Source organism: Histoplasma capsulatum, genomic scaffold (genome assembly GCF_000149585.1).
Source record: "Histoplasma capsulatum NAm1 scaffold_6 genomic scaffold, whole genome shotgun sequence".
NCBI lineage: Eukaryota > Fungi > Ascomycota > Eurotiomycetes > Onygenales > Ajellomycetaceae > Histoplasma > Histoplasma mississippiense.
The window spans coordinates 640,823-667,794 of NW_001813977.1; the positions used below are offsets into that span (position 1 = coordinate 640,823).

Consider the following 26,972-nt stretch of genomic DNA (forward strand, 5'->3'; position numbering starts at 1 on the left):
TCGAAAATGCCTTCTCCAGATAACCAGGCTATCGATACCCCCATACAAGAAACAGAACTCCATAATAACCCTCCTCAAGATGCGACTGACCCAATGGAACATGGTGATATATTGGCTTATGTGGAAGGTACACCCACAGTGAACACGACTTCGAATGGGCAAGTCGTTAATGGCTCCGCCTTAGCAGCTTCAGCGGGAGAAGAGATGCAGGATGAACAACGGGCGACTGAGCTTTCCGTGACAATTGATACAGATGCGCCCGAAAGGTCACCTCCAAATTCTCCCAGCCGCCCGCAATCACCAAACTCTACAACCCCAAAGGCAAATGGCGACACACTCGGTCGAAAACGATCTCGATCGGGTTCGATAATACGTTCTACATCCCCTCCACCTCCATCCTCGCTCCTTCCTGTCCGCCCCCGCGAAACTCCTGTAGATAAAATATTGCTCGAACAATATGTCAATCGAGAATTCCACCACTCTGCGCTTATGGCCTGGAAGAATCCGCATCAGGAGCTCCTCAAACAGAAGCGCGCTGAAAGGGATTACTACCTGTCTTTACAGCATGAGCGTCGGATGAATCCCGGAGCAATATTCGGATACGGATATGAAGGCTACGGAAACCCACGGACGGATCTCAAGTCTCAACATCCTCAACTTCTATATCCTTCCAATCGACGGCGACCGGGCGGACGGAAATCTAAGGACATTCGCATCTCACGAGATGACATGCTCACGCAGGCAGAACAACTCGAGGATTTGGTTCCCATCCGCCTGGACATTGATTGGGATAAGATTAAACTTCGGGATACCTTCACTTGGAATCTTCATGATCGAGTCACCTCGCCAGATGTGTTTGCAGAGAAGCTGGTTGAAGATTTGCGTCTCCCTCTGGAATCTTGCGGGCCACTGGTGCGTCAGATTTCCCAAAGCATCCAAGATCAGCTAGCGGATTTCTATCCTCAGGTGTTCATGGAGGAAGAAAATTTAGACCCTCATCTACCTTATCACGCCTATAAAAATGATGAGATGCGCATCCTAGTCAAACTTAACATCACCCTCGGCCAGCATACGCTGGTCGACCAATTCGAATGGGAAATCAACAATCTACTTAATTCTCCCGAGGAGTTTGCAGTTCAAATGACGAAGGATCTCTCCCTTCCGGGAGAATTTACTACTGCTATTGCCCACTCTATCAGAGAGCAAGTTCAACTCTTCACCAAAAGCTTATACATTCTCTCACACCCCTTCGACGGCCGACCGATCGAAGATCCGGATCTCAAAGCATCCTTTCAACCATCCCCCCTCCCCTCACCATTCCGCCCCTTCCAATCCGCCAAGGACTACACACCCTACCTTTATGAGCTCAACGAAGCCGAGCTTGAGCGTACAGAAGTCTCCATTTCTCGAGAACAACGACGGCAAAAACGCTCAGTCAATCGACGTGGTGGCCCTGCTCTGCCTGATCTCAAAGACCGCCAACGCACCATCCGCACGCTTGTTGTCTCTTCTGTTATACCTGGTGCAGCATCCTCAATAGAAGAAAGCCGCTTGTTCAAGCGCTCTCGTACCAATCGGAGTCGACGTGCTGTTGCTGGCCAGCGGGATGGAGGTGATGAATCTGACGATTCTGAGAGCGACGAATCGTCTGCGGGCTCACCCGCGATATCACACCTCGCCCAAGGAACCGCTAGGACCAGAGGCATGAGAGGCGCTGCGTCAGTTGCGCAGGCTGCTATGCGCGCCAATCTTATTCGATCCGCAACCCCTGAAGTCACGAGCCTAGAACCGAGAGCCGCAGCCCGGCATCGCGACTACAGGGACGAGAGCTCCGACGTGCCTGACAAACTCATTGTGAAATTGAAGATTAACAGGGACAAATTCCGCCAATTCTTAAAGGACATGAAGAGCAATAAGACGAATAAACCTATAGCCGCAAGGGGATCCACGCCATCCACTGACACGAAGAGTGTAACCCAGACGACCACGACAACGACCGCAACCGCAACCGCAACCGCAACCGCAACCGCAACTGGTACCCGTAGCTCCATGGGCCCGCCGCAATCCCTGACTCCCCAACCCACACCACCAAAACGACCTACCGCATCCCAACTGAACGGGTGTAATCGATGCACCTCTACCCCCGCAACCAGGAGTACCAGGCGTACGTAGCTGTCTCCAGCACCCAACCCCCCCATTAACCTTAACAAGAAACCACTCCCCTCCACTAACCTCCCATATCCAGGCCTTCACCCCCATCCTGGCTCGTCCGCGGCCCTAAATAACCTCAAACGCTCCTACCCACGTGACTCCTTCGAAGGCACCATGCGCTATACCGCTGTAGACCCACACACTGGCCTCCCGCTTGCCAACGCCGCAACAACCCACGCGGGCCAGAAGCTGACATATAAATACTTCCCGCGCATCCGCTGCCACGATTGCCCCGGGAAGCTATACACTCCCGGCCCGGCGATGACGGTGGATAATTTCGAGGTACATTTGAAGAATCGGCAGCATAAGGAGAGGGTGGAGGAAAGGCACGCGAAGGCGGTGGCGGCGGCGGGTCGTGCGTCCACTTCTTCCCGCGGTGGTGGTAAAGGAGGGTCTACGAAGGAGGGTACAGGGCATGGTGGTGACTCTAGAGAAAATGCCGCTGCCTCTCCTCCAGACGCTGCTGCTGCTTCCGCCGATGCTTCCTCGTAGTTTTCGATTTAATCAGTTAATTTTTTTTTTACTTTGCGGGAAGATGGAACTGTTTAGTATGAATTTTTTTTGAGTGATATATGGACGTAAAGAGGAAGAAAAAAGTGCTGACGATCTCCAGTTCTCGCCTTGCGCTCACGCGTGTGTGTGGGAAAGAGAAGAAGAGTTGATTTGATTGAAACCCAGGAGTTCACTTGGGCAAATAATGGGATCGGGTGAAAACTTGCCATTTTCGTTTCCATGCTCATTTCCATTTCCATTTTTCAATTTCCCCTCCGCCCCTTTATTTAGATCGTTCTCTTCTTTCTCTATCTTTATTTATTTTACCTTTTCATGTCATTATCATTATCATTATTCCCATTATCACCATTTTATCGTTAGCCATCGTCATTAAATACGTTTACCGTCTTGTATGTTGTATGGAGGAGTGTTTTGCCTTTTTTTAAAAAAAAAAAAAAAAAACCTTCTCCAATTCATTTCTGCTGCTATTTCCCTAGCCGTCCAGTTATAAAAAGTAAACGAATATCGATAGATACACATACATTCCTCCGAGCATCACCCTCCCCCTTGTGCCTGTTTTATTTTAATTCGATGAGAGAGGAGATATTGTATCTACCTACCTATGTATTTCTCTTTTCCTCTATATATATATATATATATATGTATATGTATGTATAGTTGGCATCTATTTTTGACCAAACATAGTAGGCGAGCGGAAAAGAGGCCTCGAAATATCGAGGGAATAAAATAGGGGGGGAAAGCAAATTGTGTATTGCGTTATTTGCGTCAGCTAAATAACAACCTAGTAGTAGTTGGTGAATTGGTGAAGTTGGTGAAGTAGTTGACAACAGACATTTTGAGAAAATAAGTCACAAGTTGGAGAGGGAATATACATTGCATGAGAACAACGCCGGCCAGATCGAGTGGGTGATATCGAAGAAAAGAAACGAAAGGGGAGTGAGAGAATCAACAAACAGTGAATCACATCAGATGAGTGCGTGGAACAAAAAACTAAGCATGTTTACGGACAATTTAACATTTGATATGCAGCTATTGACAGGTGGGGAGAAAAAAAATCGAACATGGCACTCAAAAACATAAGGGGGAGAGTTAAATTAAAAGAAATGAAATATCTAAATGAAGCAGCAACAGCAGCAGCAATGAAAAATTTATATGGATAGATAGATCAACGCAAAGAAACCATAACACATCAGAAATATGAACATCATCAACGCGCCCGCCGCGTTGACCTTCTCGCCGGTTCCGCTTCAGTAGTAGCGGTAGCGGAGTGTTTCTGCTCTGGTGATCCTGCTTCTCCCCGCGTATTCCTTGACCGGTTCTTACCCGGAGGTCTGCCCCTACCTCTGCCCTGGCCTTGAGTAATAGTAACAGGCGAAGAAGATTCGGCTTGCTGCCGTTGTTTTCTCATAGGCATTTGGCGCTTAGATTTCGGCTGTGGGGCCGGGGAAGATATCTGGACATCTTCCATTGATTCGTCTTGGTTGCCAGAAAAGGAATCAGGGGTAGCGTTGTCCCAACCTTCCTCTTCGTCTTCAGTCACTTTGTCTTCTGGTTCCTCTTCTGCTTTGGGTGATTCCTTCCGACCACTACCCTCGTTCTCTGATTCAGCGCTACTGTCTTCCTCTTCCGACTCCGCCATTTTCATATCGTCCTCATCACTATCCCTTTCAGCGTAGGAAACATGGGTTTTGATTTCCCGACCGCTTCTACGGCGGGCATTTGATTCCGTCTCACCTGGCCTTCCGCCACCATCCCAATCATCTTCGTCGCTCGTCTTCCTCCGCTTGGCAGGCTTTACACCCGTTTCTGAAATTGAAGTTTTCCGAATTGGGAGAGCCTTCTGTTTCTTATCTCTGCGCTCCCTTTTTAATCCACTAGTCTTGTCCATAGATGGTAAATCTGCCTTCCGTTTTCGTGCTTGACTCTGCACGTTAGACACTGACTGGGTTCTTGGCTTCATGAACAATCGGACAATGCGGTCGAGCTTATCGTCAACCTCCTCTGCTAAGTAATTTTTCTCTGCAATAGAAACTGCTTCTCTGTGGATCGGTATAGTTGTAAAGAGTGAACTTGGGAGCCGCATTTTGCCAGGATAAGTTTGGAGAATATTGGCTGCTCCACTGCCACCACCGCCACCGATTTTATGCTGTTGGGAGTATAATTCTGCGAAGCGACGGGTGGTCGCCTGCGCAAGGTCTGAGAGAGTATACAGGCGAGTGGACATCGATGCTGAGCCGGTGATGGCGTCTCGAACTTGCTTAACTCGTTGTATGATGTGGAAAATAAGGGAAAGGTTGTTTTCGTTGGCAACTGCAGAAAGGTAGAAAAGTATGTATCGAGCAAAATCCGCGAGGTCATCCACTTTAGTAGACTCATCAGATGATTCAGGGGGGTAATCAGGATGGTATGCTAGAAGGGAAAGAAGACGTGCAACCAGTGATTCCATGACTGTTTGCTGGTCTGATCCCTTGTCATTGTTTTGCGACAGGCGGGTAAAGAAATGTGTTCGAGATCGTAGCCAGGTAAGTGTGCTCTCCTTGAGGTTTTTATTTGGTTCAAACGCCAGGAGGAAGGCAACAGCATACCATCTTGTACCCAAGTGCGTCGTTTGCGTAAGTTTCTTCTTTAGCTGTCCAATAAAACTCGACCTCACGGGCTCCAATTGATCCTGCGCAACCAGGGCGACAACATTGAAATCCGTCGGGGTCAGCATCTTTTCGCAGATTGAGTGAGCGCTACTAAGTTTGATGATAAGTTTTGCGGCAAGTAAACGAAGTCTTGGCTTTTGAGTTGCTGGAGAATTGTGTTTCTCAGAAAGTTCTCCGTTGTTGGCAACAAGGGTATTGAGGATTTTGTAAACAGGTTCAGCACAAGAACGGAAAGTCTGTTCATCTTCTATGCGTTGCTTGGCACGGACTCTGTTCACGAGGATCTTAAGGGCCCATTCCTTAGCAGACGTCTCATCATCTATCTCATCAGACCACGTGTACTCAGCGGACGGTTTTGATGACCGATTATTGAATAGTATATCATTCGTAGCGATAGAGATGATCGCATCACTTTTTTCATCTGCAATCTCTGGAGCAAGAAGATTGATTTGGGATATCGTTGCAAGTTTGGATAGAAAGTGTGGTGAGTCGTATGTGCAGTTCTGGACTGACTTCTTTATTAGGTCTTTCGCATACATCTGCTTCTTATCCGATGTGGCCATGATAATCGAGACGGCATGTTTCGCCGCTTTGGGCGACGAGCTGTATTGGGCGTAATTGGTAAGAGCAATTAAAAATTTGCGCTCCGTGGGAAGTTTAGTAGGTAGCTTCTTCGCGAACCCGGCGCAAGCTTTTAATACCTCCTCAACGCCCGCCTCATCTGATTGCTTCGCGCTTGGCGCATGAGATTCCAGGTCTTTGCACATATCTTGGACATGCGCTTCGAGAACTTCCGGGTTTTGGGATGAAGTTTCTCTGAGTATTTCATGTGCGGTATTCGCAAGCCCGAATTCGTCACTTCTTGACAAGTCCATAATCGCAGGGATATGACTTCGGTTGAAGATTAGGGAGCTGCTTCGGTAAACCAACGGAGTTAATGTCTCGAGCAAACTCGTAGAAGCAGAGGTGTTTGCTGTGATCCGCTTGGATAATTCCCTGATGGCCTTTGTTACGGTTCGGTAATCACTCACGACAGCCATAGCGAACCGAATAAGCTGGTAGTTGCGCCTGTCATGCATTTTTGCAAATTTCCAAAGGTCCGCCGAAGCTTTGGCTTGGTCTGGAAGCATTTTGGCCAGGTTATCAATGACTTTAGATAATTTCGACTTGGTAATTTCCTCATCATTGTCCATCACACCGCCCTGAAGTGATTGTTAGAACTTATATCATCGTACCAATACCGGGGTACCCTAACACTTACATTGTAGTCCTCACAGGCGGTCAAGTAGAAAGTCATAAATGTCCTCATGCTTAATTGACGAGCTTGCAAGGCGAAGAATACCTTTTTTGCCCGTTCGTCTAGACCCTTAACCAGTGTAAGAATTCGTCGAACACGTATCATTTCAATATCAGCCTCAGTATAACCCTCAGCTTCCCGGGTTGAGTTTTTCAATTTTCGCAACTGACTCGAATCGCCTTTGAGAGGTTTTGACTTTAGGGGAGGATAATTCAGTGGTAGAAGAATTTCGAATATTACATGGTCAAGGAGAAGTTGAATATCAAGATTATTCGTGTAATAAGCGTCGATAATTCGAGAGGGAATGTCCTTTAGAACCATTGCAACTTGCTCATTATTCGCCTCGATTTCACCAGATGCGACCCCCCATATACGTGCTAGTATTTTCATGGCCTGCTCACGGACAGTGCGTTTTCGATCCTTAACACGCTCAGCCAAAATGGAAAGAACAGAATCTTGATCAGAAATTCCACCACTGATACCAAGTTTTTTGACAGTGTCTGAGAAACCAAATGTCCCGATGACTTCAACTGCAGCAATCCTGACCTTTTCATCCGCATCTCCAAGCATTTTTGCTAGACTTTTAACCAAATCTTGCTCTTCATTGGTGCTGAGCCCAGAGCCACCAGCGGACGTTAGTATGATTCGACCGATCCCCGTAGCCCAAGCAGCCCGTACAGATGCAGATTTATCCTGGCGTCGACTAAGAAAGCTTTGGTACGCGGTGGAATGGGCTTGCGAAAAGGGTTTAGGAGCGAGTGGTAGGAGTAGAGCATTCGGTTGCGTGATTTGAGATTCGCCTGTCAATGTTGCTGGCGGATAGGCAGCTGGATCCATGGGCGGCGGCGTTGGAGGGCCCGCGACACCGATGCCAGCTGTGACATCGCCGATTGTTTGCGTGGCGAGAAGTCGTAATGATACAGATTCTGCGGACAATTCCGCTTCTAGTTGTGGGATCACATTTTGAAGCACATCCGGACAAGCACGCCACACCTCTCGTATAAGACGATGCGCCTTGCTTAGCTCTTTAATATTTTCTGCCTCGTCGTCGGAATCATCAATGCCTGCACGATGATGCACCTTCGGTAGCCCATTCGTCTCCGTAGAACCTGAAGCATCTACAATCACGTTGTTGAAATATTGGCTCACATAGCTCGTCATCTTTTCAGGACAAGCGCTGCATATGGCCTTAGCCATGTTATAAGCAGGGGGGTATTCTTTCAGGAGTAATGTCCCTTGTTTTGCATCCACATGCGCACCGTGTTTCTTGCTTTTGCTGCTGGAAGTGTGCTCGACGATCCGCGGATCAACGCGCAGGAATTGTGCGATAATAACATCAATGATTTCCGGCGCAAGTACTGACGATTCATCAATAATAGGTACCAGAAGCCGTGTCATGTCATATTCCACATTCTTTGCTAGTTCCTCGCCCGTGGATGATTTTGATGAGCCGGATACGATATCGAAGCATGACGAAAACAGCGGGAGAATCAGGGTATCAGGCGCATCCAGATCTGTCAAAAGCACGATACTTTTGACATCTGCAAGGGACGAAAGAACGTATACGTGCTGTTCATTATATGCATTGGAGGGATCTGCGAGGGCAGGAATTATCGAGGTGACGATGGTGGTAAATATATCCTATGGCAAATGGCTATGTCAGAATTTTTCCCCTCCCTCAGAACCCATTCAATAAGTATCAGTCCAAACCCGCATTTTCATACCTTTAGCTGATTACCCGTAAAGGGGGCATTTGGCGCGCAGAGGCGCAAAATGTCCACGACGCAACAAGTCGTCCATGCGCGCACACCCTTATCTCGGTGCCCTAGCAAATGCCCGCTTGCCAGCTCCTGGGATACCTTTTTCAGCGAGTCCTTATCCGTCTCTTCCTGGTCTAGTTGTCGCAGTTCAAGCGCGAGCGATTCCAGCCTCTCCAACAAGTCTGCAACCGGAATCGCTCGACCAGCCCGCCATGAGAGCGTCTCGTTAAACCTTAGGCGACGGAGGCCACTCGATTCTTCCTCAGGCTCAGCAACTTGAGTCGTAGCAGTAAGAGAATGTCGAGTGCGCGTAGGCATCGTCGTTTGTGGGAAAGAGAGAGGGTGGGGAGGGGGTTTCCTCGGAAGCTAGGTGACCATATGGTTGTTGATCAGAGGTGAAAAGGGGAGGGGACAGATTTGGCAATCAATTGGTCTGGTAGGACAAATCCGGGAGAGACTTTGCTGGATTCGCGGGAAGCAATTGTGAGAACAATGAGTTCAACGATAGCCTGTGTACCCGGGCCGTCTCTATGCTGGCTTTGCTATATGAAGCGAATTCCTTTCCACTGTTCGCGCGGCTCAGAGTCGACGCGTCGGGGTTAAACTCAAAGGTACGGGCACAGTCACGTGGTAAGCCGGTACATCTTGTAACGAGATGTACGAGTATTTTATTGCTTTGTCTGATTGACCTCGTTGCCTGTTCCAACAACCAAGGGTTCAAGGGTGGTTTTTTTTTTTTTTTTTTTTTTTTTTTTTTTTTTTTTTTTTTTCCACCATAGTGGCTAAGCAGCCTCGATTTTACACGTTCGTCCCCATATTAGAGAGAGCTACGAAAGAGGCGGGAGCGAAATCTCCAAGGAATCAGGTACTAACATTCTGTTACTATTTTGATATCGTTCACTCATTACTGCTTAACTTGAAAGCGACTCATAGCCCTAATTCTCGCCCCATAAAAATAAAGAAGAATCGGCAGCGGGACCAGTGCGAGAGACAAAAATCCCAGTAAGCTTCCCGCCCAATTAACCCCAAGCTTTTCGTACATATGTACCGCAAACAGCGGGAAAGCAGCGGCTGTAATACATCGCACAAACGTGTTGACCGCGATAGCAGAATTTGAAAGGATCATGTAAACATCAATAAGATAGTTGATTCCTTGCAAGAATATTATGATGATGCCCGCACCAATGGGGATTCCAGCAAGAGCTTGCGCTACCCAGGAAATCTCTGGACTGGATGTCCATGAGAACCAGAAGAGACCGATGGGTAGGCAGACAGCGCCAATGATCACTTCGGGAAGTCGGTCTTCGGGGGAAACACTTCCGCGTTCCTTTAATTTACGCGCGAAATGGGTTTTTGTGCCATAGGCGATGATGCCTAGACCAACTATGATTCCGATGGATAGACCCAATAGAGGTAATGAAGCGACTCCGGCGTTTTTCCAGCCGCGGTCCCGGAGAAAAGAGATAGGATACGCAAAGAAAAAGAGATAGAGCATGCCGTAGGTGACGGCAATATATATCGTCATGAATAGAAGGATTGGCTCCTTAATCAACATCTGTGGTGGGCGGGAGAAGTATTTTGTGAAGAGGTCTACCCATGTTGGCATATGTTCATCCAGCTCGGAGTGGAGTGCCCAGTTCCTTGTGCTTTTCCGGAGCTGAGCAGCACGGCGCTGCAGGATGACTGGGGCATAAGTCTCTCGTATCGTGGTGATTCCAATAATAGCGCAGACTCCAGAGAAAATGAATGTCAGCCATGCGGTCCAGCGCCATCCAAGCTTCGATTCTACGATGAATGAACCCAGAATTGGACCTGCAACAGGCCCAACGAAAGTTGCTACGGCAAATACCGCTCCACCAACTCCGCGAGTGACGGGATCCCAAATGTCAAAAATGATACCCGCAATGGTAGCACCCGTGGAGGCGCCGAATATCCCGATCAGGAACCGAAAAATCAAAATAGTCTCAGCATTGTGAGCTGTCGCCACGGGTATTTGGAAGATGGTGAATCCAACGAAGCCGACCCATAGAGGCGTCATTCGGCCGTACACTTCGGATAATGGGGCCCATATCAATGGTCCGAAAGCAAATCCCTGAATACAATCAACATCGTTGCTAAATTGGAAGGGACCAATCCACTAAGGACTTACGAGTAGAACAAGGCTCGTCCCCAGTGTCATGACCAACTCTGAAACATGATACTCCTCTGCAGTGTACCCGGTGGCTGGGGCGAAAACACTGCTGGAGAACATGGCCAGGAATGCAACACACGAAATGGCAATGGTGATATACCACTTCCTCGCGAGACTCCAGTTCATAGGGTTTCCCGGGTCGGAGGGCCCCTCCCATTGAACCAGATTCGGGTCTTTAGCCGTGCTGGTATCCGGCTGGTATCGCGCCTCCCTAATCTGGGCGTCCGTCTCAATACCAGCGTCCGCTTGGCCCCCTTCCCAACTGAATCCTCTCGAAGTATTTTTTATTTCGATTCCATGATTCGGTCCAAATGTCTCTTGTTCGGTTATGGTGTCGTTTGATAACAGTGGCTGCAGGGAAGTTGCCATTGTGCGAACTGTGGATGGTGAACCAACTATGTCTTCCTCTTCCATCTTCTGATGTAAGCGAGACCAAGTCTCGCTTGGACCTGGCCAAATGATATGAATCCAAATGTGGAGGTAGAAATGAGAGAAGAAAATAAAAAGGTGAAACGAGAACAAGAGAACGAGAGCACGAGAGAACTTGGAAGAATGAACCTCATCCTGACTATATATATTATGCAACACATGGGATCGCCCTCTTTCTTATCTCCGGGTGAGAAAACCTGCACCGTCCAGGATGATATCCCTGACAAACTAACACATATCCCAGAAGGCCCTTGATGCTTGAAAGATTCATCCAATGCTCCCTGCAGTTTCTCTGAAGATCTCTTGAGCTACATATTCAATGCGTTCAGACAACTACAGCAAGCGAGCTTATCAAGCTCTACTTAAGTCTAGATAAGTTATGTTGCTTTCCGTACTTCGATAGCTTGAAGGCATGGCAAAGCTTTTTTTAGTTGGTCTTATAATCCTGCCTTCTTCGAAACAAGCTCTGAAGTTATTTCATATCCAAGAGCATCAAATTGCGTGGGAATGCAGATTCAGCTGAACTGCCTTGACGAACTAATGTGTGAACCGTTGCAGGGCTCAGTCACAGCCCATGATTCGGGGGGGCGTGGAAATAAAGTTTATTTTCCGGCGCTAGAAATTATGATGGAAATCAGGAGTGCTCACAGTCGAAGTTCTGGAGCCTTGGTGCCTAACTTAACAGCCAAGCTTTAGGGCACCCAGCCTCTAAACCGACTCAAACTGCTTAGGGGCTTGCCAGGACAAGGACTTTATTTCCACGCCACTAATGCCCAGCCGTTTGATTGACCAATAGGGAAGTTTGGCAATCCAAGCAATAACCTCGGTTGAATGTTAGATCTTTTCAAACCGTGAAACACCTCGTTTTCCTCCGGGGTTTAGGTAGTTATCGACCGAATATCAAGGAATTTATTCAATAGATAATAATTCTGATAATTACTTGAAAATATAGTGGTATTTATGAGGAAAAGTATATGTAAAAGAAATGAAGACAGCATCGTTATAGCATCTTGGCAATAATCATATAGCTTCCCCTTAAAAGTCTCCTTTTACCGGGGGCGAGGATTGGATAAAGGTTATCTAAATCTTGATACAATCTAGGATCAAATCTGATCGTAAATCTATAATCAGCTCCAGAGCTTATCCATTTCAACTCCTTACGCGGGTAAAAATAGTAACTGTTGGCATCCCTAATACTTGCTGATGCCACTTGACAACACCTATTTAAGCAGTGCTGCGCCCACTAGATGGTTACAATGAGCCAACCTTGCACCTCCATCAGTAACTAAGTTAACTAGAGTCAATATTCGGATAAACATACACCTTTCGTCTGCGCCGCCGTTGGTGGGCACATTCACGCCCAGTTTCCCAATGTGGTTTGCTGGTCGGTAAGCCATGATAGTTAAATATTGAGCTGCCATCTGATGCGCACAAAGTACGATGGGACCTTCTTGACAAAGCCTAAGGCCGTGGTCTCATGGGACGGCAAGCACAAAGACTATTAGTTTAAAGAGTGCAGGTTATCAGTACGAACATAGTAATGGTGAATTTATAGCCACAGTGTATATTGCAGAGATACAGACATAGATTGTCCAATGCGTGGTAACGCCAATACCATGGCCCTTGTTTAGGACCTCAGTAAAGGTATTGTCTTTGTAGCGTTGATGGGCGACGCGAATCTGGTGCTGGACTTTGACTGTGCCGTCGCTTTGACACTCCACTTTGGCGCCGCCTAAGAGGTGCTGTGTCTTCAAGATTCTGTCACCCAGGAGTGGCCTGCTGGAAAGAATGGCGGCATACTCTTTGGGGCTCAAGTTCTCATGTAACTCGCCCTTGAGGCCGCGGAAGTCAAGACGGACAGAAGGGGCTAGGATCTTTTGAAGTCGCTCCCAGTCTTTGAGATCGTAGCTTTCAGACCACTCAAAGGCCGCGTTGCGAATCTGCAGCTAGTCTAATTATCTCCCGTTGGTTAGCATGAACACATAATATGACCTGCGAGGGAAATATCTGTCGCCATCTTCTCCGGAGGGATCGAACGTTTTGTTTGGAAATTGGCACGTATTGATTGCACTGCCTATTCGGGGTGATATGAAGGCGTTTTGAATTTGCTATGGTTCAAGGCTAAACATACTTCTCTTGTTTTACCCCACTAGTTAGTTGTGTCACGTCCCCGCTTAGGCAAGGTTGACAGAACACGGACCAGTGACCACGGCATGGGCCATTGAGATGGGATGGCTTAGACATAATATCATCCTTACACTTGAAATGAGCCTGAGTGGAGTCGTTAACAATAGTAATGAACAGTTTTCCCCCGGTGAATCGACCAGCCCCCATCGCGACAGACCCACCACGCTGCCCAAATTCCGGTGGTGTGGAGAATTAGGTATCGAGTGAAGAGGAGGGGGCTAGTACTAAGTCAAACAGGCGTTACCTTGTGTCAGGGGTGCGTTCGCGAAGGATCATCTACCTTTAGTTAAAATATCTCTTCATGAGATCTCTAGATATTTCGCCTTTTAGTTCAAAATTAGAAGATTGTGATATTCTAAAGATGATACACTAATAGAAGGGAGACAAAGATCTGTTGGGGGTTTGGACTGGTTGGTCCCAGCATGGCACTGGTGGTGATTGAGCTCTTTTGCCCCAGTGGTTACACATTAGTGTATAACTATCAATTGAATTGTATGATTAATAAGTATTCTTACAATAACATAAAAGGATTGCACTTCTAATAAGAAGAGGCATAACTATGAAAATAGTGGATCAGTTATCAAATTTCAAGTTGGGTTTCAAGATGATACAATAAGATCTCAGATAATTGAAAAGCTTTACAATATCCTCTCTCTTCTGCTCTCAAATTATCTCTTACTATATAGTTTTTTACCACTACTTTTTATAACCGATTAAGACTCTAAAATTATATATTCTTCTATGTTGATGATATTCTATAATATTGCGTCTTTCGATGAACTGTTTTTGTTGAGTTCAGTGAATTCAAGAGGTTTGTACTGTACTTATAACAGATCGTGGTGAGCTTGTTACGTGCTCTCAAAAATGAGAAGTGTGCGGAGTAGTAAGCGAAGTATACTTGTCTTCTCTAATGATTTTGTGTAAGAGTACAGCACGAACCACCTAGGCCAAAACTTCCTGCCAGCCGCGCCCAACACCTATTTATAAGGGGCCTACCGTTACAAATTGATTCTGTATGGAAAAAGATGCAAATTTGATTCTTGACTTTGAAGACTATATTTGAACCGCTAGTTATTTTGATATGACACTAAATTTATACAAGAAATAGTGGCTCTTTAACCATCAATCCTTATTATTAAATGATTAGACGGATCGAAGCGAAGTCTCCAAGAACCATACGAAGCTCTGGACTGGGGAACAAAAGCATCGTTTTGTGGCTGATAATTTCCCACTTTTGCTTTCCGCAGTGGAGACTTGACTTTAAGACTAGTCCACAATTGGCTCAGACCCCCATTCTCACCCTACTCCGACCTACCAATCTGCTCGATATCCGATCGATTGCTGATGGAACATAGAAACTGTGAGAAGTGATATATCATATCGCGGATTCTGTTGATTGCACTAGCAAGGATCTTCTATTATCTCAATTCCGGAAACCGGATCACTGCTCCGATGTATACCAGCACTGCCCCTATCATATGTTCTAGCATTCTCTTTCTTATAAATACTGCCTGGTTATCATGTAATTATTGGAGTCATAATAAGCAATTAAATTATTCTTTTGATATTCAGTAATTGGGTCAATATTCGGACTTTATCTAGTTCCGACAGAAACCTACCAACAAACCTGCCTGCTCAATATTTATGAGAACAAACATCACTATCTAGCTATCTGTCTACCTATCTATCTACTGACCTACTTGAATGAATGATATCCACTGATAATATCTAGCAATGGCATCTGCTAATTATATCTACCGATGATATATCAGCGGTGATATCTATCTAGTGATGACATCTGTGATGATATCGTTTAATAGCAGCATAATGAATAATATGACTTTGCACTTTCGCTCCGTCTTGCCCCAGCGCAAGTTCCATGAAGCTCCTGCTATAGTGTTGTGCCTGAGCTTTCCGACCCTTTAGAGGAATTAAAGATGCCTTCATCCCCTGGGATTTAGAGGTTCGTTTGCCCACCCCCTGAAGGGGGGTGCTAGGGGCAGGTTGCTCCTACTATAATCTATTATTTCTTGCTGACTATGATTTAGATTGTAAGTTCTTCATTTCAAAATGTGAATTATTTACATTGATAACAATACTATAATCTGAATACAGCTCTCACAATTTATTAGATGGAAAAAAGCCAAGTCTCTAAACCATATGAAGCTTGGAAGGATCAAAAGTTGCTTCATTTTGTGGCTCAAAGCGTGTAGCTAACGAATGACTCCTGGCTGTGTTTGCTGTTAGAAGTTAGCTTATAGAAGAGAGGTGGGCCACTTACAGTCCAAGTCCAGCATGAATAATACTTAAAAATGGAAACACCACATCCAACATAACGTGTATCATGAAACTGGTTTCAATTTGATCAGTATTTGCTATTTCAGCTTTCATTAATTTTTAGAAAAAAACTATCACTTACTAATGCTTTTTGATAACAATCATCATACACCTTACAATCCTCATTGGTCTCACACTAGATAACAGTATAAGCTATTTAGATACATGCAAACGGTTGAAGGGGGTGAATTATATCATTACATACCCAGACTTCCGTCGCACAATAGTCCCAGTCAACTTCTTCATTCCTTGGATATTTTTCTGATTGATAGTGGGGGACTAGTTTGCCAGCAGCCATGCTGATGAAAATAAGTAGCACAGTAGTCACTTTCAGCATGCTGACATAGATGACTTCATCAAACATATAAGAATGGGTAAGTAATTTGCAGTGAGATGAACGTTGCGGAAAGGTTAAAAGCATTGAAAAAAAAAAAAAAGCAAATGGAAAGCCTTCCCATTCTCTAATCATTAGATATTCCTTATATATTTGCAGAAATTTTAAATTTGCTTTGCCTCGGATATTTTGCATTAAGGTTTATCGTATTAGATATTAAGATAACCTTTCTCTAAAAACCATGGGAAAGAGATCGCACTAAGCTACACAGATCTTAAAATCAGGAGTGGACTTATCTATAAGATGAAAAATAAGTAAATAAAAATAAGTCTGTTTATCGACTGTAAGTGCTTTGTGAGGTTCAATAATAATTTCTAAGTTGAATACTATTTTAGATACAGTTAGCCTGATTTCTTTTAAATCAGGGAAATAAATTCAGGGCTCATGAATAGGCTAAGGGCGTGTTCGGTTGTCCGGTTTAACCTGATCTAAAGTTTTATAAGAGACCCAATTTTCTGGTCTGTATGCTCTTACACACTCAAATACACTCTTACACAGCTTTACCTACTCAAAAACATCTAGTATTTTCTATATTCCCCACTTATACAGGCTTAGACTTCAACCAGCTATTTAGACTGAAAAGTGGAGAATTCTAACTGAAATAGGCTAGATAGAGGGTGTATCCCCTCGTCTGGCCGCGAGGACACAATTAGCGTATTTTTAGCGTGTACATTAGCGTATTAAATACGCGATAACTACTGGATTATATGAGAGATCGGCCGTATTGGCGTGTTTTAGTGTAATTTATGTAATCTATTGATCTAGCCCTAATTAATATCATTGGAATGGAACTCCTTCCAACATCCTCTCTTCAAACAGAGAGCAATATTGTTACATGCTGCACAACCATATCTTGATCTTGGAGCTCTTCCTTTATTCCCTTCTTCTCTCTTTCTTTTATACTGACACCAGGCACAAGTTTGAGAAGATGGCAGAGAAATTCGCTGGTGATTTAGATCCGGATTTGATCGAGTAGTAGGTAGAGGATTTGAGAATTCTAGGAGTTGAATATAGAGCTGCCGGCGGAATTCAACGTGAGATATAGTAGTGTCAGTAGTGCCAGTAGTGCCAGTAGTAGCCAGTCGATGAAGAATATAAGCATTGACAATGGCATGATCAATAATCCAGTACAGAATTGTCAACCAGGTGCGATTAGTGGGCATATGAGTCTCATAGGATGCTCTATACTGATTTGCTAGGTCAATCCCATTCATATTATGATTGTAATCATCAATGATGGTAGGAATCTCCACTGCTTTTTGCCAATTGTCTCCAAATATCCTCCGGATCTGAGGGCCATTAGTTGAGTTCAATCCTGGGCGCTTCCTGACACGTTCAACAAAGCTGTCTGGCATATGAATTGTAGACAGTAGTAATACTATATTATTGTCTTTCCATCCAAGACAGAGAACCTCATTTTGAGGTATTATACACAGAGTATTGAAGGGAATATGAGCGGATAGTCCGGAGTTCTTTAGTTCTTGTAGAAGAGGAGGCAGATTGGCAGGACGGGTGGTTCCACAAGCTCCAATTCCTTGCTTTCGAAGATAATGGAATAGAGCAACAGAGGTGAAGTAGTTGTCCATGTAAATTGAGTAGCCAGCAACCTCTTTGCTGTTATTCAACTCTAGATGCTGCTCAGAGTGCTGTAGAGAGCTCAGAGCCGCGGAGCTCTGTATAAATACTGGCAACCGTTCAATCAATTCCACCACAAGAGATCCAGTCTTGGTTAATCCTGGAGTACGGAACATCGTACTTATGCGGAGATTATCATTAGACATGGAGAAAGTCCAAAGATAGCCCTGTTCTCCTAGTCCAAAGACCTTATATCCCTGCTTGATTGGTTTCTGAGGCATCTTAACTGTGTATTTGGACCGTCCAAAGAACCGAATCATCATCTCATCAATGGAGAGATTTGAACCTGGGTTGTAGTATTTCCGGCATGCTGCATGGAAGTTGGAGTATAAAGGCTCTAGCTTCTGTATAAAGGAGGAGGATTCCGGCCTGCGAGGGTTGGATATATGAATATATCTCTTGATCTGCTCGAATCGCTTTTGTCCCATATGAAGTCTTGATGAGTGAACTGGCCCCTGAACATCATTCCTGTTCCAATAATCTCCAATTGCCGGAGATCTATGTACTCCCATATAGATAATCTGCCCAAGAAATACCTTGATTTCTGTAGAAGTAGTTGGCTGCCATTCCCGTGGATTGATAGCTGAATGGCTGAATTCCTTGATATCTGTATCTCCGCGTAGGCATTGGTGGAACAGGCAATATTCTGAATATCAGACTCTGAGATATAGAGAGAGAATAGGGTGTATGGATTCCGCGGATCAATATTGGGCAGATTGGCAGTTGGAGAGCGATGAGGAGATTCCATGGATTTGAATCTAATACTCTTCAGAGGTGGAATGTCTGCTAGAAGTGCACTGACAGATCGCTTTCGCTTTACACCTGTTTTTGTACTTTCTAATAAATAAATCAGTCAATCTGATTGATTAAAAGAAGCATTGAAGAATTGGAAATCACCTGTAGAGGTCATATTTCTATCCCAGGGTGGGCAGGGGGTGATCGCATCCACGGTGGATATGAATATGGATCAAGATGAGAAGATTCCAAGGTTGTAGAACGCGTAGAGCAGAAAACGCGAGATAGTGGAGTGGTATCAACAAATCAGATTACATAGAATTTAGTATGAGAAATTATTGGTTGGTACTTCAGAGCTAACAGCTTAGTTGTTACACTAATAGTAATACGCTAATTGTGTCCTCGCGGCCAGACGAGGGGGATCATGTAAGCTACACACATCTTAGAATCCCACACTATCCCTTCGTCGGTAGGTTTTGTGCAAATTAGCGTGGTTTCAATTAGTCGTATGGAAATTTGCACCGGCGCCTTGGCATGGCCAATAGAATCCCATAGAATTTTATATGAGCAGCTATTGGCTATTGAAATCCACTGATGCGCGTTTCTCAGCCAAGCATTCAAATCGTGTATGAAATTCAACGCAATGAAATCCTACCTACAGGCCTCCCTACAGGCCTCTCTTCATGATATCCACCTGCAAACATGGAATCCGCTGAAACACCTGCCAAATCCAAAGGTAATTTCCTTATATTAATCAATCCTTATGACCTAGATAACTAATTGATTCTCCAGCTCATACAAAAACACCTAAAAAATGAAAGAGACCTATTGAGAAGGTCATTGCTGAGATTCCATACTAGAATCAGTTAAATTCCTTTCTATGCAACCTACTTCACAAGGCCCAGTTCTCAACCTTTCTATAGATATTAATATTGAGAGTCCCTATGCCCTGTTTACCTTGTTTTTCAGTGAGGAATGCTTTCAACAGATCAGCAATTCAACAAATCTCTATGCAAAACTAAAGAAAGAGAATGGAGATACTGATAATGAAGCTCCAAAGTTCTCAGATGTGGAGATGGAGATAGAAACAGAGAAAATAATAGTGGAAACATCTTCTATTTCTACTTCTATTATTCAGCCACGAGAATGGAAAAAGATCAATCCAGCAGAGATAAAGGTTTTTATAGACCTTCTTCTCTATATGGAAGTCCATAAATCCCAACGGACTGATCTATACTGGCGGAATGACCTGAAACAGGGCTCTATTCATTCCATTCAATCCCATATGAGCCATACGCGATTCCAACAGCTTAAACGATATATTCATATATCAAACCCCCGTGAAGCCCGTCGGCCCGAGGCTCAAAATAAGGACTGGTGGTATAAGGTAGAGCCGTTAGCTACTGAATTTCATACAGCATGCTGAAAATACTACACCCCTGGCTCTAAGATTTCAATAGATGAGATAATGATTAAATGTTTTGGACGGAGTCAACACACCTACAAAATGCCTTCCAAGCCAATTCCTCGGGGATATAAGATATTTGGCCTAGCAGAACACGGCTATTTATGATCTTTTTTCTGATCAAGCCGCCGGCAGAGTATAATGCCTATGTTTCAATTCCCAGGGTTAACAAAGATGGGATCTATGGTGGTGAATCTCCTTCAATGGCTTCCCACTATCTCTATGCCGCCCACGAAGCCGCCCACAGAGCCGCCCACAGAGCCGCCCACAGAGCTGCTCACAGAGCTGCCTACAGAGTCACTTATAGAGCTGATCACTGAATTCTCTATCACTCAGCAGGTAACTCCTTACTCAGTTTATCTAGATAATTACTTTACATCTGTTGCACTATTCAAATTCCTACGTGAAAAGGGATATGGTGCATGTGGAACTACTCATTCAAATCAGGCTCCGGCAGTTCTCGCAGAGCTTAGAGATTATACAGCAGCTATTCCATGGAATACTCTATATGCTATTGAACAAGAGAAGGTTCTCTGTCTTGCATGGCAAGATAATAATATGGTATTAGCACTAAGCACCATTCATTCGCTTGACACCTTTATTGAACGTATTCGAAAGCGGTCTGGAGAGCTCTCAACCAATGCCAATATTGTACGAAAGGTCTTTGAAGGTCAGCCACAGAAGAAGCTGAAAATCCCAGTCATGATAGATGACTACAATCATAATATGAATGGGGTGGACCTAGCAAATCAGTACCGTGCGGCATATACTAGCCATAGAATTACCTATCGGACCTGGCTCCCTATTTTTCTACTGGCTTATTGACTCTGCGGCGGTTGATGCCTACCGGCTTTACTACTTATATAAGAAGCAGCAGGGAGTCCCTAAGAAGGATCTGCCTTCTCATATAAGCTTTTATGAGAAGCTTTATCAACAGCTCTTTGAATTTGCACCTAAGATTCATGACAACCTCCCTATCGAATGATCAAATAGAGATCTAAATCACCAACGAATTTCACTGCCAAAACACCTAGTTTGTGCCTGGTGTCAGTATAAATGAAAGATAGGACAGCAGAAAGGATTAAGAGCAGGTCAATCAAATTCTGATTGCTCAGCTTGTCAAAATACACCTCTCTGTTTGAAAACTCGATGTTGGGAGGAATTTCATGAGATGGCCCAATCTGGCAGTGACAGCACGAATCCTTAATTAGGGTTTATAAAATACACTAATACCAAGTAATACCGAAAAATACCTTAGCTGCTCAATAAGATCTCGTATAATATACACTATCGAAACCACGCTAATTTGCACAAAACCTACCGACGAGGGGATACTGAATCCATCTAGACTATATACATAGTGTTGAACATTGCTCCACCCTGCAGTGGCAGTTACCAATAGATATGAGATAAGAAAGGATACCTCCAATATCCACCAAGATGTGATAATATCCTTTTTGGAGAAGGTGGGATTCAAACCCACTTCTTGTCTCAGCAGAGGTGGCCCCAACACCAAGTGCCTACTTGAGAAAGCATTCCATGAACAGCGCTTACCACTACGCCATGGGCTGACTATCAAAAATAAGAACATGATCTGAGTCTGATCATAATTTTGACTGAAATTTGATTCCATTCTGATGATTATATGATACATTGATATCTATGTGGGAGGATAACTGTTGGGGGGATTGGATTGGGTGATTCGTATTATACCACCACGGCGCTGGTGGTGATTGAGCCCTTTGCCCTAGAACTCTGATTACTCTATTTATAGATTTTACTACCAATTTATATCTGTAGATAGATATTGAAATAGGGAATACGAATGGCATATACGTAATAGCAAGAGAATTAAAAAAAAAGAGAGAGAGAGAGAGAGAGGTATTACTATCTAAGAATAAGTAACTAAAAGTAAATCATAATTAAGACCTGACGATCGATCGATCGAGTTTGAAGTGCAGGACCCAGATAGAGTGTGCCCTTCAACCGGTCTTGCCACATAAGGTCCCTTGGTGAGGCATGAAATACTGAAATTAAGGTTCTCCGCCACAATTATCCCAACCCTCGAACCCCGAAAGGTCAAACGAACAAAATGTTAACTTTGATGATGAATTCAGTGAATGGTTTTAAACCCTCTGAACTTGACCTATGATCTGTAAACTACCGTTCATCTCAAAACCTCTGGTCAGACCCTCGTGAACGAGGGTCCGCCACAGCGTTATCCGCCACCCCAACTTTACTGCCAACCTATAGCTATCAACGAGCAGAGTTAGGTTTGATAAATACTAGGGGCAAATCCCAGAGATAAAGGTCTCTTTAATTCCTCCAAAAGGGTTGGAAAGCTCAGGCACAACACTCTATAGCAGAAGCTTCATGAAACATACAGCTGGGGCAAGATGGAGCGAAAGTGCGAAGTCATATTATTCATTATGTTGCTATTAAACAATATCATCACAGATATCATCATTAGACATGATTGCAGATATCATCATCGATGTATCATCTGTAGATATCATTGCTAGATATCACTGCAGACATCATCAAATAGATATATCATTGAAAGATATCATTAGTAGATGTCATCGATAGATGTCATCAGTGGATATCATTCATTCAGGCAGATCAGTAGATAGACAAGCAGGTAGGCAGACAGATAGTCAGCTACTAAGCTAGCATTGAGAGGTAGATGGTGATGTTTATTCTCATAGAAATTGATTGGAAATTGAGCAGGCAAGACAGATATTTCAGGGATAAGAATAGAGGGGATTTTAAGCCAACTGTGAACTAGTGTTGAATTCAAGTCTCCACTGCATAAATATAAATTATCACACGTTGACATCATTTCAGCCACAAAATGAAGCAACATTTTGTCTCCCCTCAAAGCTCTTAGGCCACTGGGACAAAAGAGCTCGATCACCACCATCGCCATTCTGGTAGTAGAGTGGAACGAACCAATCCAAACCCCCAACAAAATATCTAGTCTAGGTTGTGTAGGACTTCCAACACTATCTCAACGAGAACGATCACTACAGCCAGTTACATAAGCATAAAGAAAGTGCATCGCATCTACTAAGATGGGATATTGGAGAACAACGTAGATAAAGAATAATACTGAGAGATATCACTAGATATTAGCGTCATATATGTCTGGAGCTTCATATCATTGCTGGATAATCATATCATCAATAGATATTCATACCATCGATAAATATCCATATCATCGATAGGAAGACCAATCGATGAGCAATAAGAAAACCGGCGGTTTAATTTTGCAAACCTGCGAGAAATAGGAGTGGTATGAACAAAATGGCTGACAACGGCACTTTTGGTGGTATCCATTGCTTGTCAGCGATGTGTCTGGCAATAAATATCACATTATATCATGCTAGATATAGGTGCAATTGCGGGCTTGTATCGAGTGATGAGGGAGGAGAGTGGAATATATGGGCAGAGAGAGGGGTAGAGGGAAGAAGAGTCGGATTAAATTGACAAAAGGGAGTCAAAAAAGAAGGCAACCACAAAGAAAACAGGGTATCTATCCTTAATAACATCCCAGAACAAATATCCACCTACGCCAGAGTGATGAAAAGCAAAAAATCTAGGTCCTGCCAAGTTCTAAACCACGACATAAAAACGACAGACTCACGCACGGGGAAACCTTGTCGCCTGTCTTGAGTTGAAATACACAAATCAGCCGCGCGTATTGACTTTCCAACGTACGAAGACAATATGGTTTTAAACCGGGTTAAAGGACAAAAGGGAAAAACAAAAAACTCGCTAAATATAAGATGCAAAAATGCGGGGCCCCAGGGAATATGATCGTCATAAGGATCGTTGATATGCATCGTGAGTTCATGAAAAGACCTGATCAATGTCACTTGTCTCACACGCCTTATTCAAGTCCCGAGACTCCTTGAGCCTGGCGATGGCTCTGTTTACTTCCTCCTTGGCAACAGCTTGCCATTTAGTTTTCGATTCTACATCTAGTGCGACGGTAGTACCGACTTTGTCGTAGAGAAATCGTGAGATCCGTCGATTTATATCTGTGTACTCATCTTTTGAAACACCGCGGCTTCGGTAATGAGGTTTTAGAGCTGCGCTCACCATTTTCTGTAGATCTGATTTTACCGAGAGCGAGAGTGAGGAACGTGTTGGAGATGATTCATCGGATAGCGAGCGTGATGGAGATGTCGATGAGCTGTAGCCGGCTCGCCGCGTTCGGTCCATTTGGCGGGGCAGCCGAGGTTGTTCTGCGGTCCCTGGTTCTTCTTGGTTAGGAAAACACGAGGGTGAAAATTCGGGAGAGGAATAAGATGAATCAGATATTGCGGTGGGTGTGGCTGGTCTGTTGCTGCTGTTATACGAAGGTGGTGTGGAAAATGACGGCCGAGGTGAGGAGCGATTGGAGGAGAGGGACGACTGCGTCGGGGATGATGGTCTTGGGGAGTTCGAATCTCCTCGTGTCGACGAGAAAGCGGCTGATCTCAACGAGCCGTTCGTCAAACCCGGGGCAGAAGAGTCCTCAACCTCCTTGAGAAGGGATTGCAGAAAGCTTGGGCCCGTACTAGCATTGCTATCAGCGGGAACGCTTCCAGAAGAAGCAGAACCGTTAGCTGATCTTCCAGATCTGGAAGACTCACCCCCGTGATCAAGAAAGTCAGCAGCAAGAGCTTCCGGCCGTCTCGTTCGGGGGCGTTTCAATTTCCGCTCGGGCTGTGGCGGCTGTGGTTCAAAGGGCGAAGCAGTCGGGGACTTGCGTTTTCGACGATTCGAGCAGGGATCGTCCTGTATTTCCCTTGCTCTTTCGAATGCGTTCCAGGCCCTTACTTCGTCCAGGGACTCGGGCTCTGGGGTCTCAACCCTTTGCCTAGGTCTAGAGGGCCAACCTCGTCCGATTTCGAGAAGCGCTGACGCAGTATCTCTAAATCGGTTAGCCGCCCCCTGGCGCTCAGCAATCTGAAAGCGACGTTCCCAAGCACGAAATTCTCTGCGATTATTAGCTTCGCGTCTTTGCTGTTCAGCACTGCGGCTGTTCGCTTGTTCGTCGTCGAAAGGAAAGTCTAGATCTAGGTTGAGGTGATCCCAGACAGTTTGCCAAACACGGGCCCAATGAAATGCATGCATCTGATTCCGACTGCGCGTTCTCCTCTGATCACTGCGGGTGCGGCGGCCGGACCGATTCGGTATACGTTGGCCTACCGCTGAGATAGGCCGTTGTGTTTCGCATTGGGAACAGTGCCATGGGCCGGAGGGGACGGAATCCAGTCCGACACAGTAGGTATGGATGGCAACATCACAACCATCGCAGAGGAGAAGGACGTCTTCATTATCACTGTATCCACAAATTGGACATGGTTGTGAATCGGACTCATCTCCGAGATCGTCCATTATCATCGAGGGGTCAATCTCCGCAACCTGCACACGGTCCTGGACACAATATGTCGAAACAACGGGACCTGTTTAAAATAATACAACACAACGTAGAAGGGTTAGAAATTTCAAGTCCCAGCTGGAGAGTGACAAATTCACTTGTATAACAAAGGTGAAGACCTCTTGACGAAAAATTCACCACTTACCTCCAACAGTATGCGTTAGCTCCACCATATTGAAGTTTTGCCGGCATATGGGGCAGCTATTCGCCCTCTCTACCCAAGGTTTTAGACAGTCGTCATGAAGATTATGACCACAAGGAAGAAGATGGGCAATTTTCCCCGAATCAGGGTCCAAGTCCATCTGTGGGGATTTCACCACAACCTCTAGCACCGGAGCTTCGTCACTATTGACAGGTCTTGGCGGGAGGGCGTCGACGACGGAACGAAGAGAAGGAGGCTCGCTGGCGCCATCGCCAAGGTCTCCTAGACACACTATGCAAGTGTCTGGCATTATTGAGAGAATAGAAGAGCGTATGTATAGATAGGAGGTTTTGTGGCGGCATGAAGAGCTGAATTTCCGTTATATTCAAGTACTGGAGATGGGATGAAGTTGATAAAGAACTGGAAGCTGTGGGGGAACGAGTTGCCTTTTCAACCTGGGCTAAGCAGCCAACTAGGCCTATTGGGGTACTAGCGCAGCAACGTGATATGCGCCACGAACCGGTGAGGATGCACCCACCATGTACCTTTTGTAAGCCGGGTATGATTGGGGGTCATAGAGGGTGTGTCTCTTCATTATGTACGTAGTACTCTGTAGTTATCGGGGCATTTTAACTATCCTAGCCAGGTTATACTTTTAGTCGAACAGTAGCTGAGCTGATTCTGCGCGTGCGTTATTACTCGTGAGCAGTTTAGCCACGTCACTAGATCCTTCATGTTTCAGCACCTGCCAATACCACCATCCCAGGTTGATTCCTTGGCTCAGGGTTTGCGCATGATTTCTTCACCGCCCACCTCACCCCCAAAATATCCTAATTTAGTATTGTTTGGCTTTTGATCATGCTAGCCATACCAGCTAAGACGTGCATTGATTTCTACGCGAGTGGTGTAGATGCCAACCACCGTAGTTAGGAGGTCACCCAAGAAAGATCTACTCTTTAAATAACACTTATCCTTAAGGCCATTCTCGATATATGTAACTTTCCCCTGGCAAATTGGGAAAGATAATCAGGCTGACTTAATTTTGGCCGGAAATCCTGATTCGGCAATTGGTATAGAGGAAGAGTTTGCCCGTCGTTTGCTCTTATGGGTTGCGGAAGCAGATTGTCTCTGCGGATGAGGGGAGCTGCTCTTTTCCATCGCTCCCATGGCAGACTAAGAAAAATAGCGCTTTTTCAATATTTTTCAGTGCATTGGCCACCTTCCTCATGATTGCGTTAGCGGAAGTGCAAGGTAATCGTGCTAGCCAGGGCTTGTCAAGCCTTGTGTGGTAAAGCGGAAGTCTCAAATTGGCTGTGCTCGGTGTGTGGTATATAAAGAAATTGGGAGTATAGGTATCATCATTATGGATAGGGTCTGCCAGAGGCATGAATATTGAAGTTGTACAAGTGCCCGAACAACGCCTGCCATGTGTGTTTCGACCATGAGAAAGGGTGGCCGATCAGCGAATTCGGACCTGGTTGGGAAGAAGAAATGCAAAATTTCGATTTTTCTTTTCTCTCTCTACTCGGCCTCGGGAGACTTCGATCAGTTAGCCGTGAAAAACCCATCAATCGAGTGTCTCACGCGGTGGAACGAA

At 45.0% G+C, this 26,972-nt stretch overlaps 9 protein-coding genes across 9 annotated transcripts; 3 read left to right on the forward strand and 6 right to left on the reverse strand.

The window, feature by feature from the left end:
* Positions 1 to 6: 6 nt before the first annotated feature.
* Positions 7 to 2,703, forward strand: HCAG_06525 (conserved hypothetical protein; the record flags this gene model as incomplete). Its single annotated transcript, XM_001538870.1, has 2 exons — positions 7 to 2,164; positions 2,246 to 2,703. 2 exons carry the CDS (start codon positions 7 to 9, stop codon positions 2,701 to 2,703), a joined length of 2,616 nt encoding a protein of 871 aa, XP_001538920.1.
* A 620-nt stretch (positions 2,704 to 3,323) lies between these two features.
* Positions 3,324 to 8,747, reverse strand: HCAG_06526 (hypothetical protein; the record flags this gene model as incomplete). The annotated part of the gene is made up of 4 exons (XM_001538871.1): positions 3,324 to 3,343; positions 4,066 to 6,574; positions 6,634 to 8,310; positions 8,394 to 8,747. 4 exons carry the CDS (start codon positions 8,745 to 8,747, stop codon positions 3,324 to 3,326), a joined length of 4,560 nt encoding a protein of 1,519 aa, XP_001538921.1.
* A 464-nt stretch (positions 8,748 to 9,211) lies between these two features.
* Positions 9,212 to 10,989, reverse strand: HCAG_06527 (predicted protein; the record flags this gene model as incomplete). The annotated part of the gene is made up of 3 exons (XM_001538872.1): positions 9,212 to 9,256; positions 9,478 to 10,521; positions 10,579 to 10,989. 3 exons carry the CDS (start codon positions 10,987 to 10,989, stop codon positions 9,212 to 9,214), a joined length of 1,500 nt encoding a protein of 499 aa, XP_001538922.1.
* A 1,095-nt stretch (positions 10,990 to 12,084) lies between these two features.
* Positions 12,085 to 12,446, reverse strand: HCAG_06528 (predicted protein; the record flags this gene model as incomplete). Its single annotated transcript, XM_001538873.1, has 3 exons — positions 12,085 to 12,129; positions 12,211 to 12,269; positions 12,371 to 12,446. 3 exons carry the CDS (start codon positions 12,444 to 12,446, stop codon positions 12,085 to 12,087), a joined length of 180 nt encoding a protein of 59 aa, XP_001538923.1.
* A 2,894-nt stretch (positions 12,447 to 15,340) lies between these two features.
* Positions 15,341 to 15,819, reverse strand: HCAG_06529 (predicted protein; the record flags this gene model as incomplete). The annotated part of the gene is made up of 5 exons (XM_001538874.1): position 15,341; positions 15,394 to 15,449; positions 15,518 to 15,586; positions 15,673 to 15,709; positions 15,779 to 15,819. Coding segments are annotated over 5 exons (204 nt in total).
* Positions 15,820 to 16,670: 851 nt separating this feature from the next.
* HCAG_06530 (predicted protein) lies at positions 16,671 to 18,512 on the reverse strand (the record flags this gene model as incomplete). The annotated part of the gene is made up of 4 exons (XM_001538875.1): positions 16,671 to 16,720; positions 16,875 to 17,971; positions 18,139 to 18,424; positions 18,500 to 18,512. The coding sequence occupies 4 exons, from the start codon at positions 18,510 to 18,512 to the stop codon at positions 16,671 to 16,673; spliced, it is 1,446 nt and encodes a 481-aa protein (XP_001538925.1).
* A 527-nt stretch (positions 18,513 to 19,039) lies between these two features.
* HCAG_06531 (predicted protein) lies at positions 19,040 to 20,787 on the forward strand (the record flags this gene model as incomplete). Its single annotated transcript, XM_001538876.1, has 5 exons — positions 19,040 to 19,073; positions 19,261 to 19,724; positions 20,167 to 20,220; positions 20,250 to 20,472; positions 20,582 to 20,787. 5 exons carry the CDS (start codon positions 19,040 to 19,042, stop codon positions 20,785 to 20,787), a joined length of 981 nt encoding a protein of 326 aa, XP_001538926.1.
* A 2,867-nt stretch (positions 20,788 to 23,654) lies between these two features.
* HCAG_06532 (predicted protein) lies at positions 23,655 to 25,685 on the reverse strand (the record flags this gene model as incomplete). The annotated part of the gene is made up of 2 exons (XM_001538877.1): positions 23,655 to 25,258; positions 25,379 to 25,685. 2 exons carry the CDS (start codon positions 25,683 to 25,685, stop codon positions 23,655 to 23,657), a joined length of 1,911 nt encoding a protein of 636 aa, XP_001538927.1.
* Positions 25,686 to 26,233: 548 nt separating this feature from the next.
* HCAG_06533 (predicted protein) lies at positions 26,234 to 26,667 on the forward strand (the record flags this gene model as incomplete). Its single annotated transcript, XM_001538878.1, has 2 exons — positions 26,234 to 26,281; positions 26,452 to 26,667. The coding sequence occupies 2 exons, from the start codon at positions 26,234 to 26,236 to the stop codon at positions 26,665 to 26,667; spliced, it is 264 nt and encodes an 87-aa protein (XP_001538928.1).
* Positions 26,668 to 26,972: the final 305 nt, after the last annotated feature.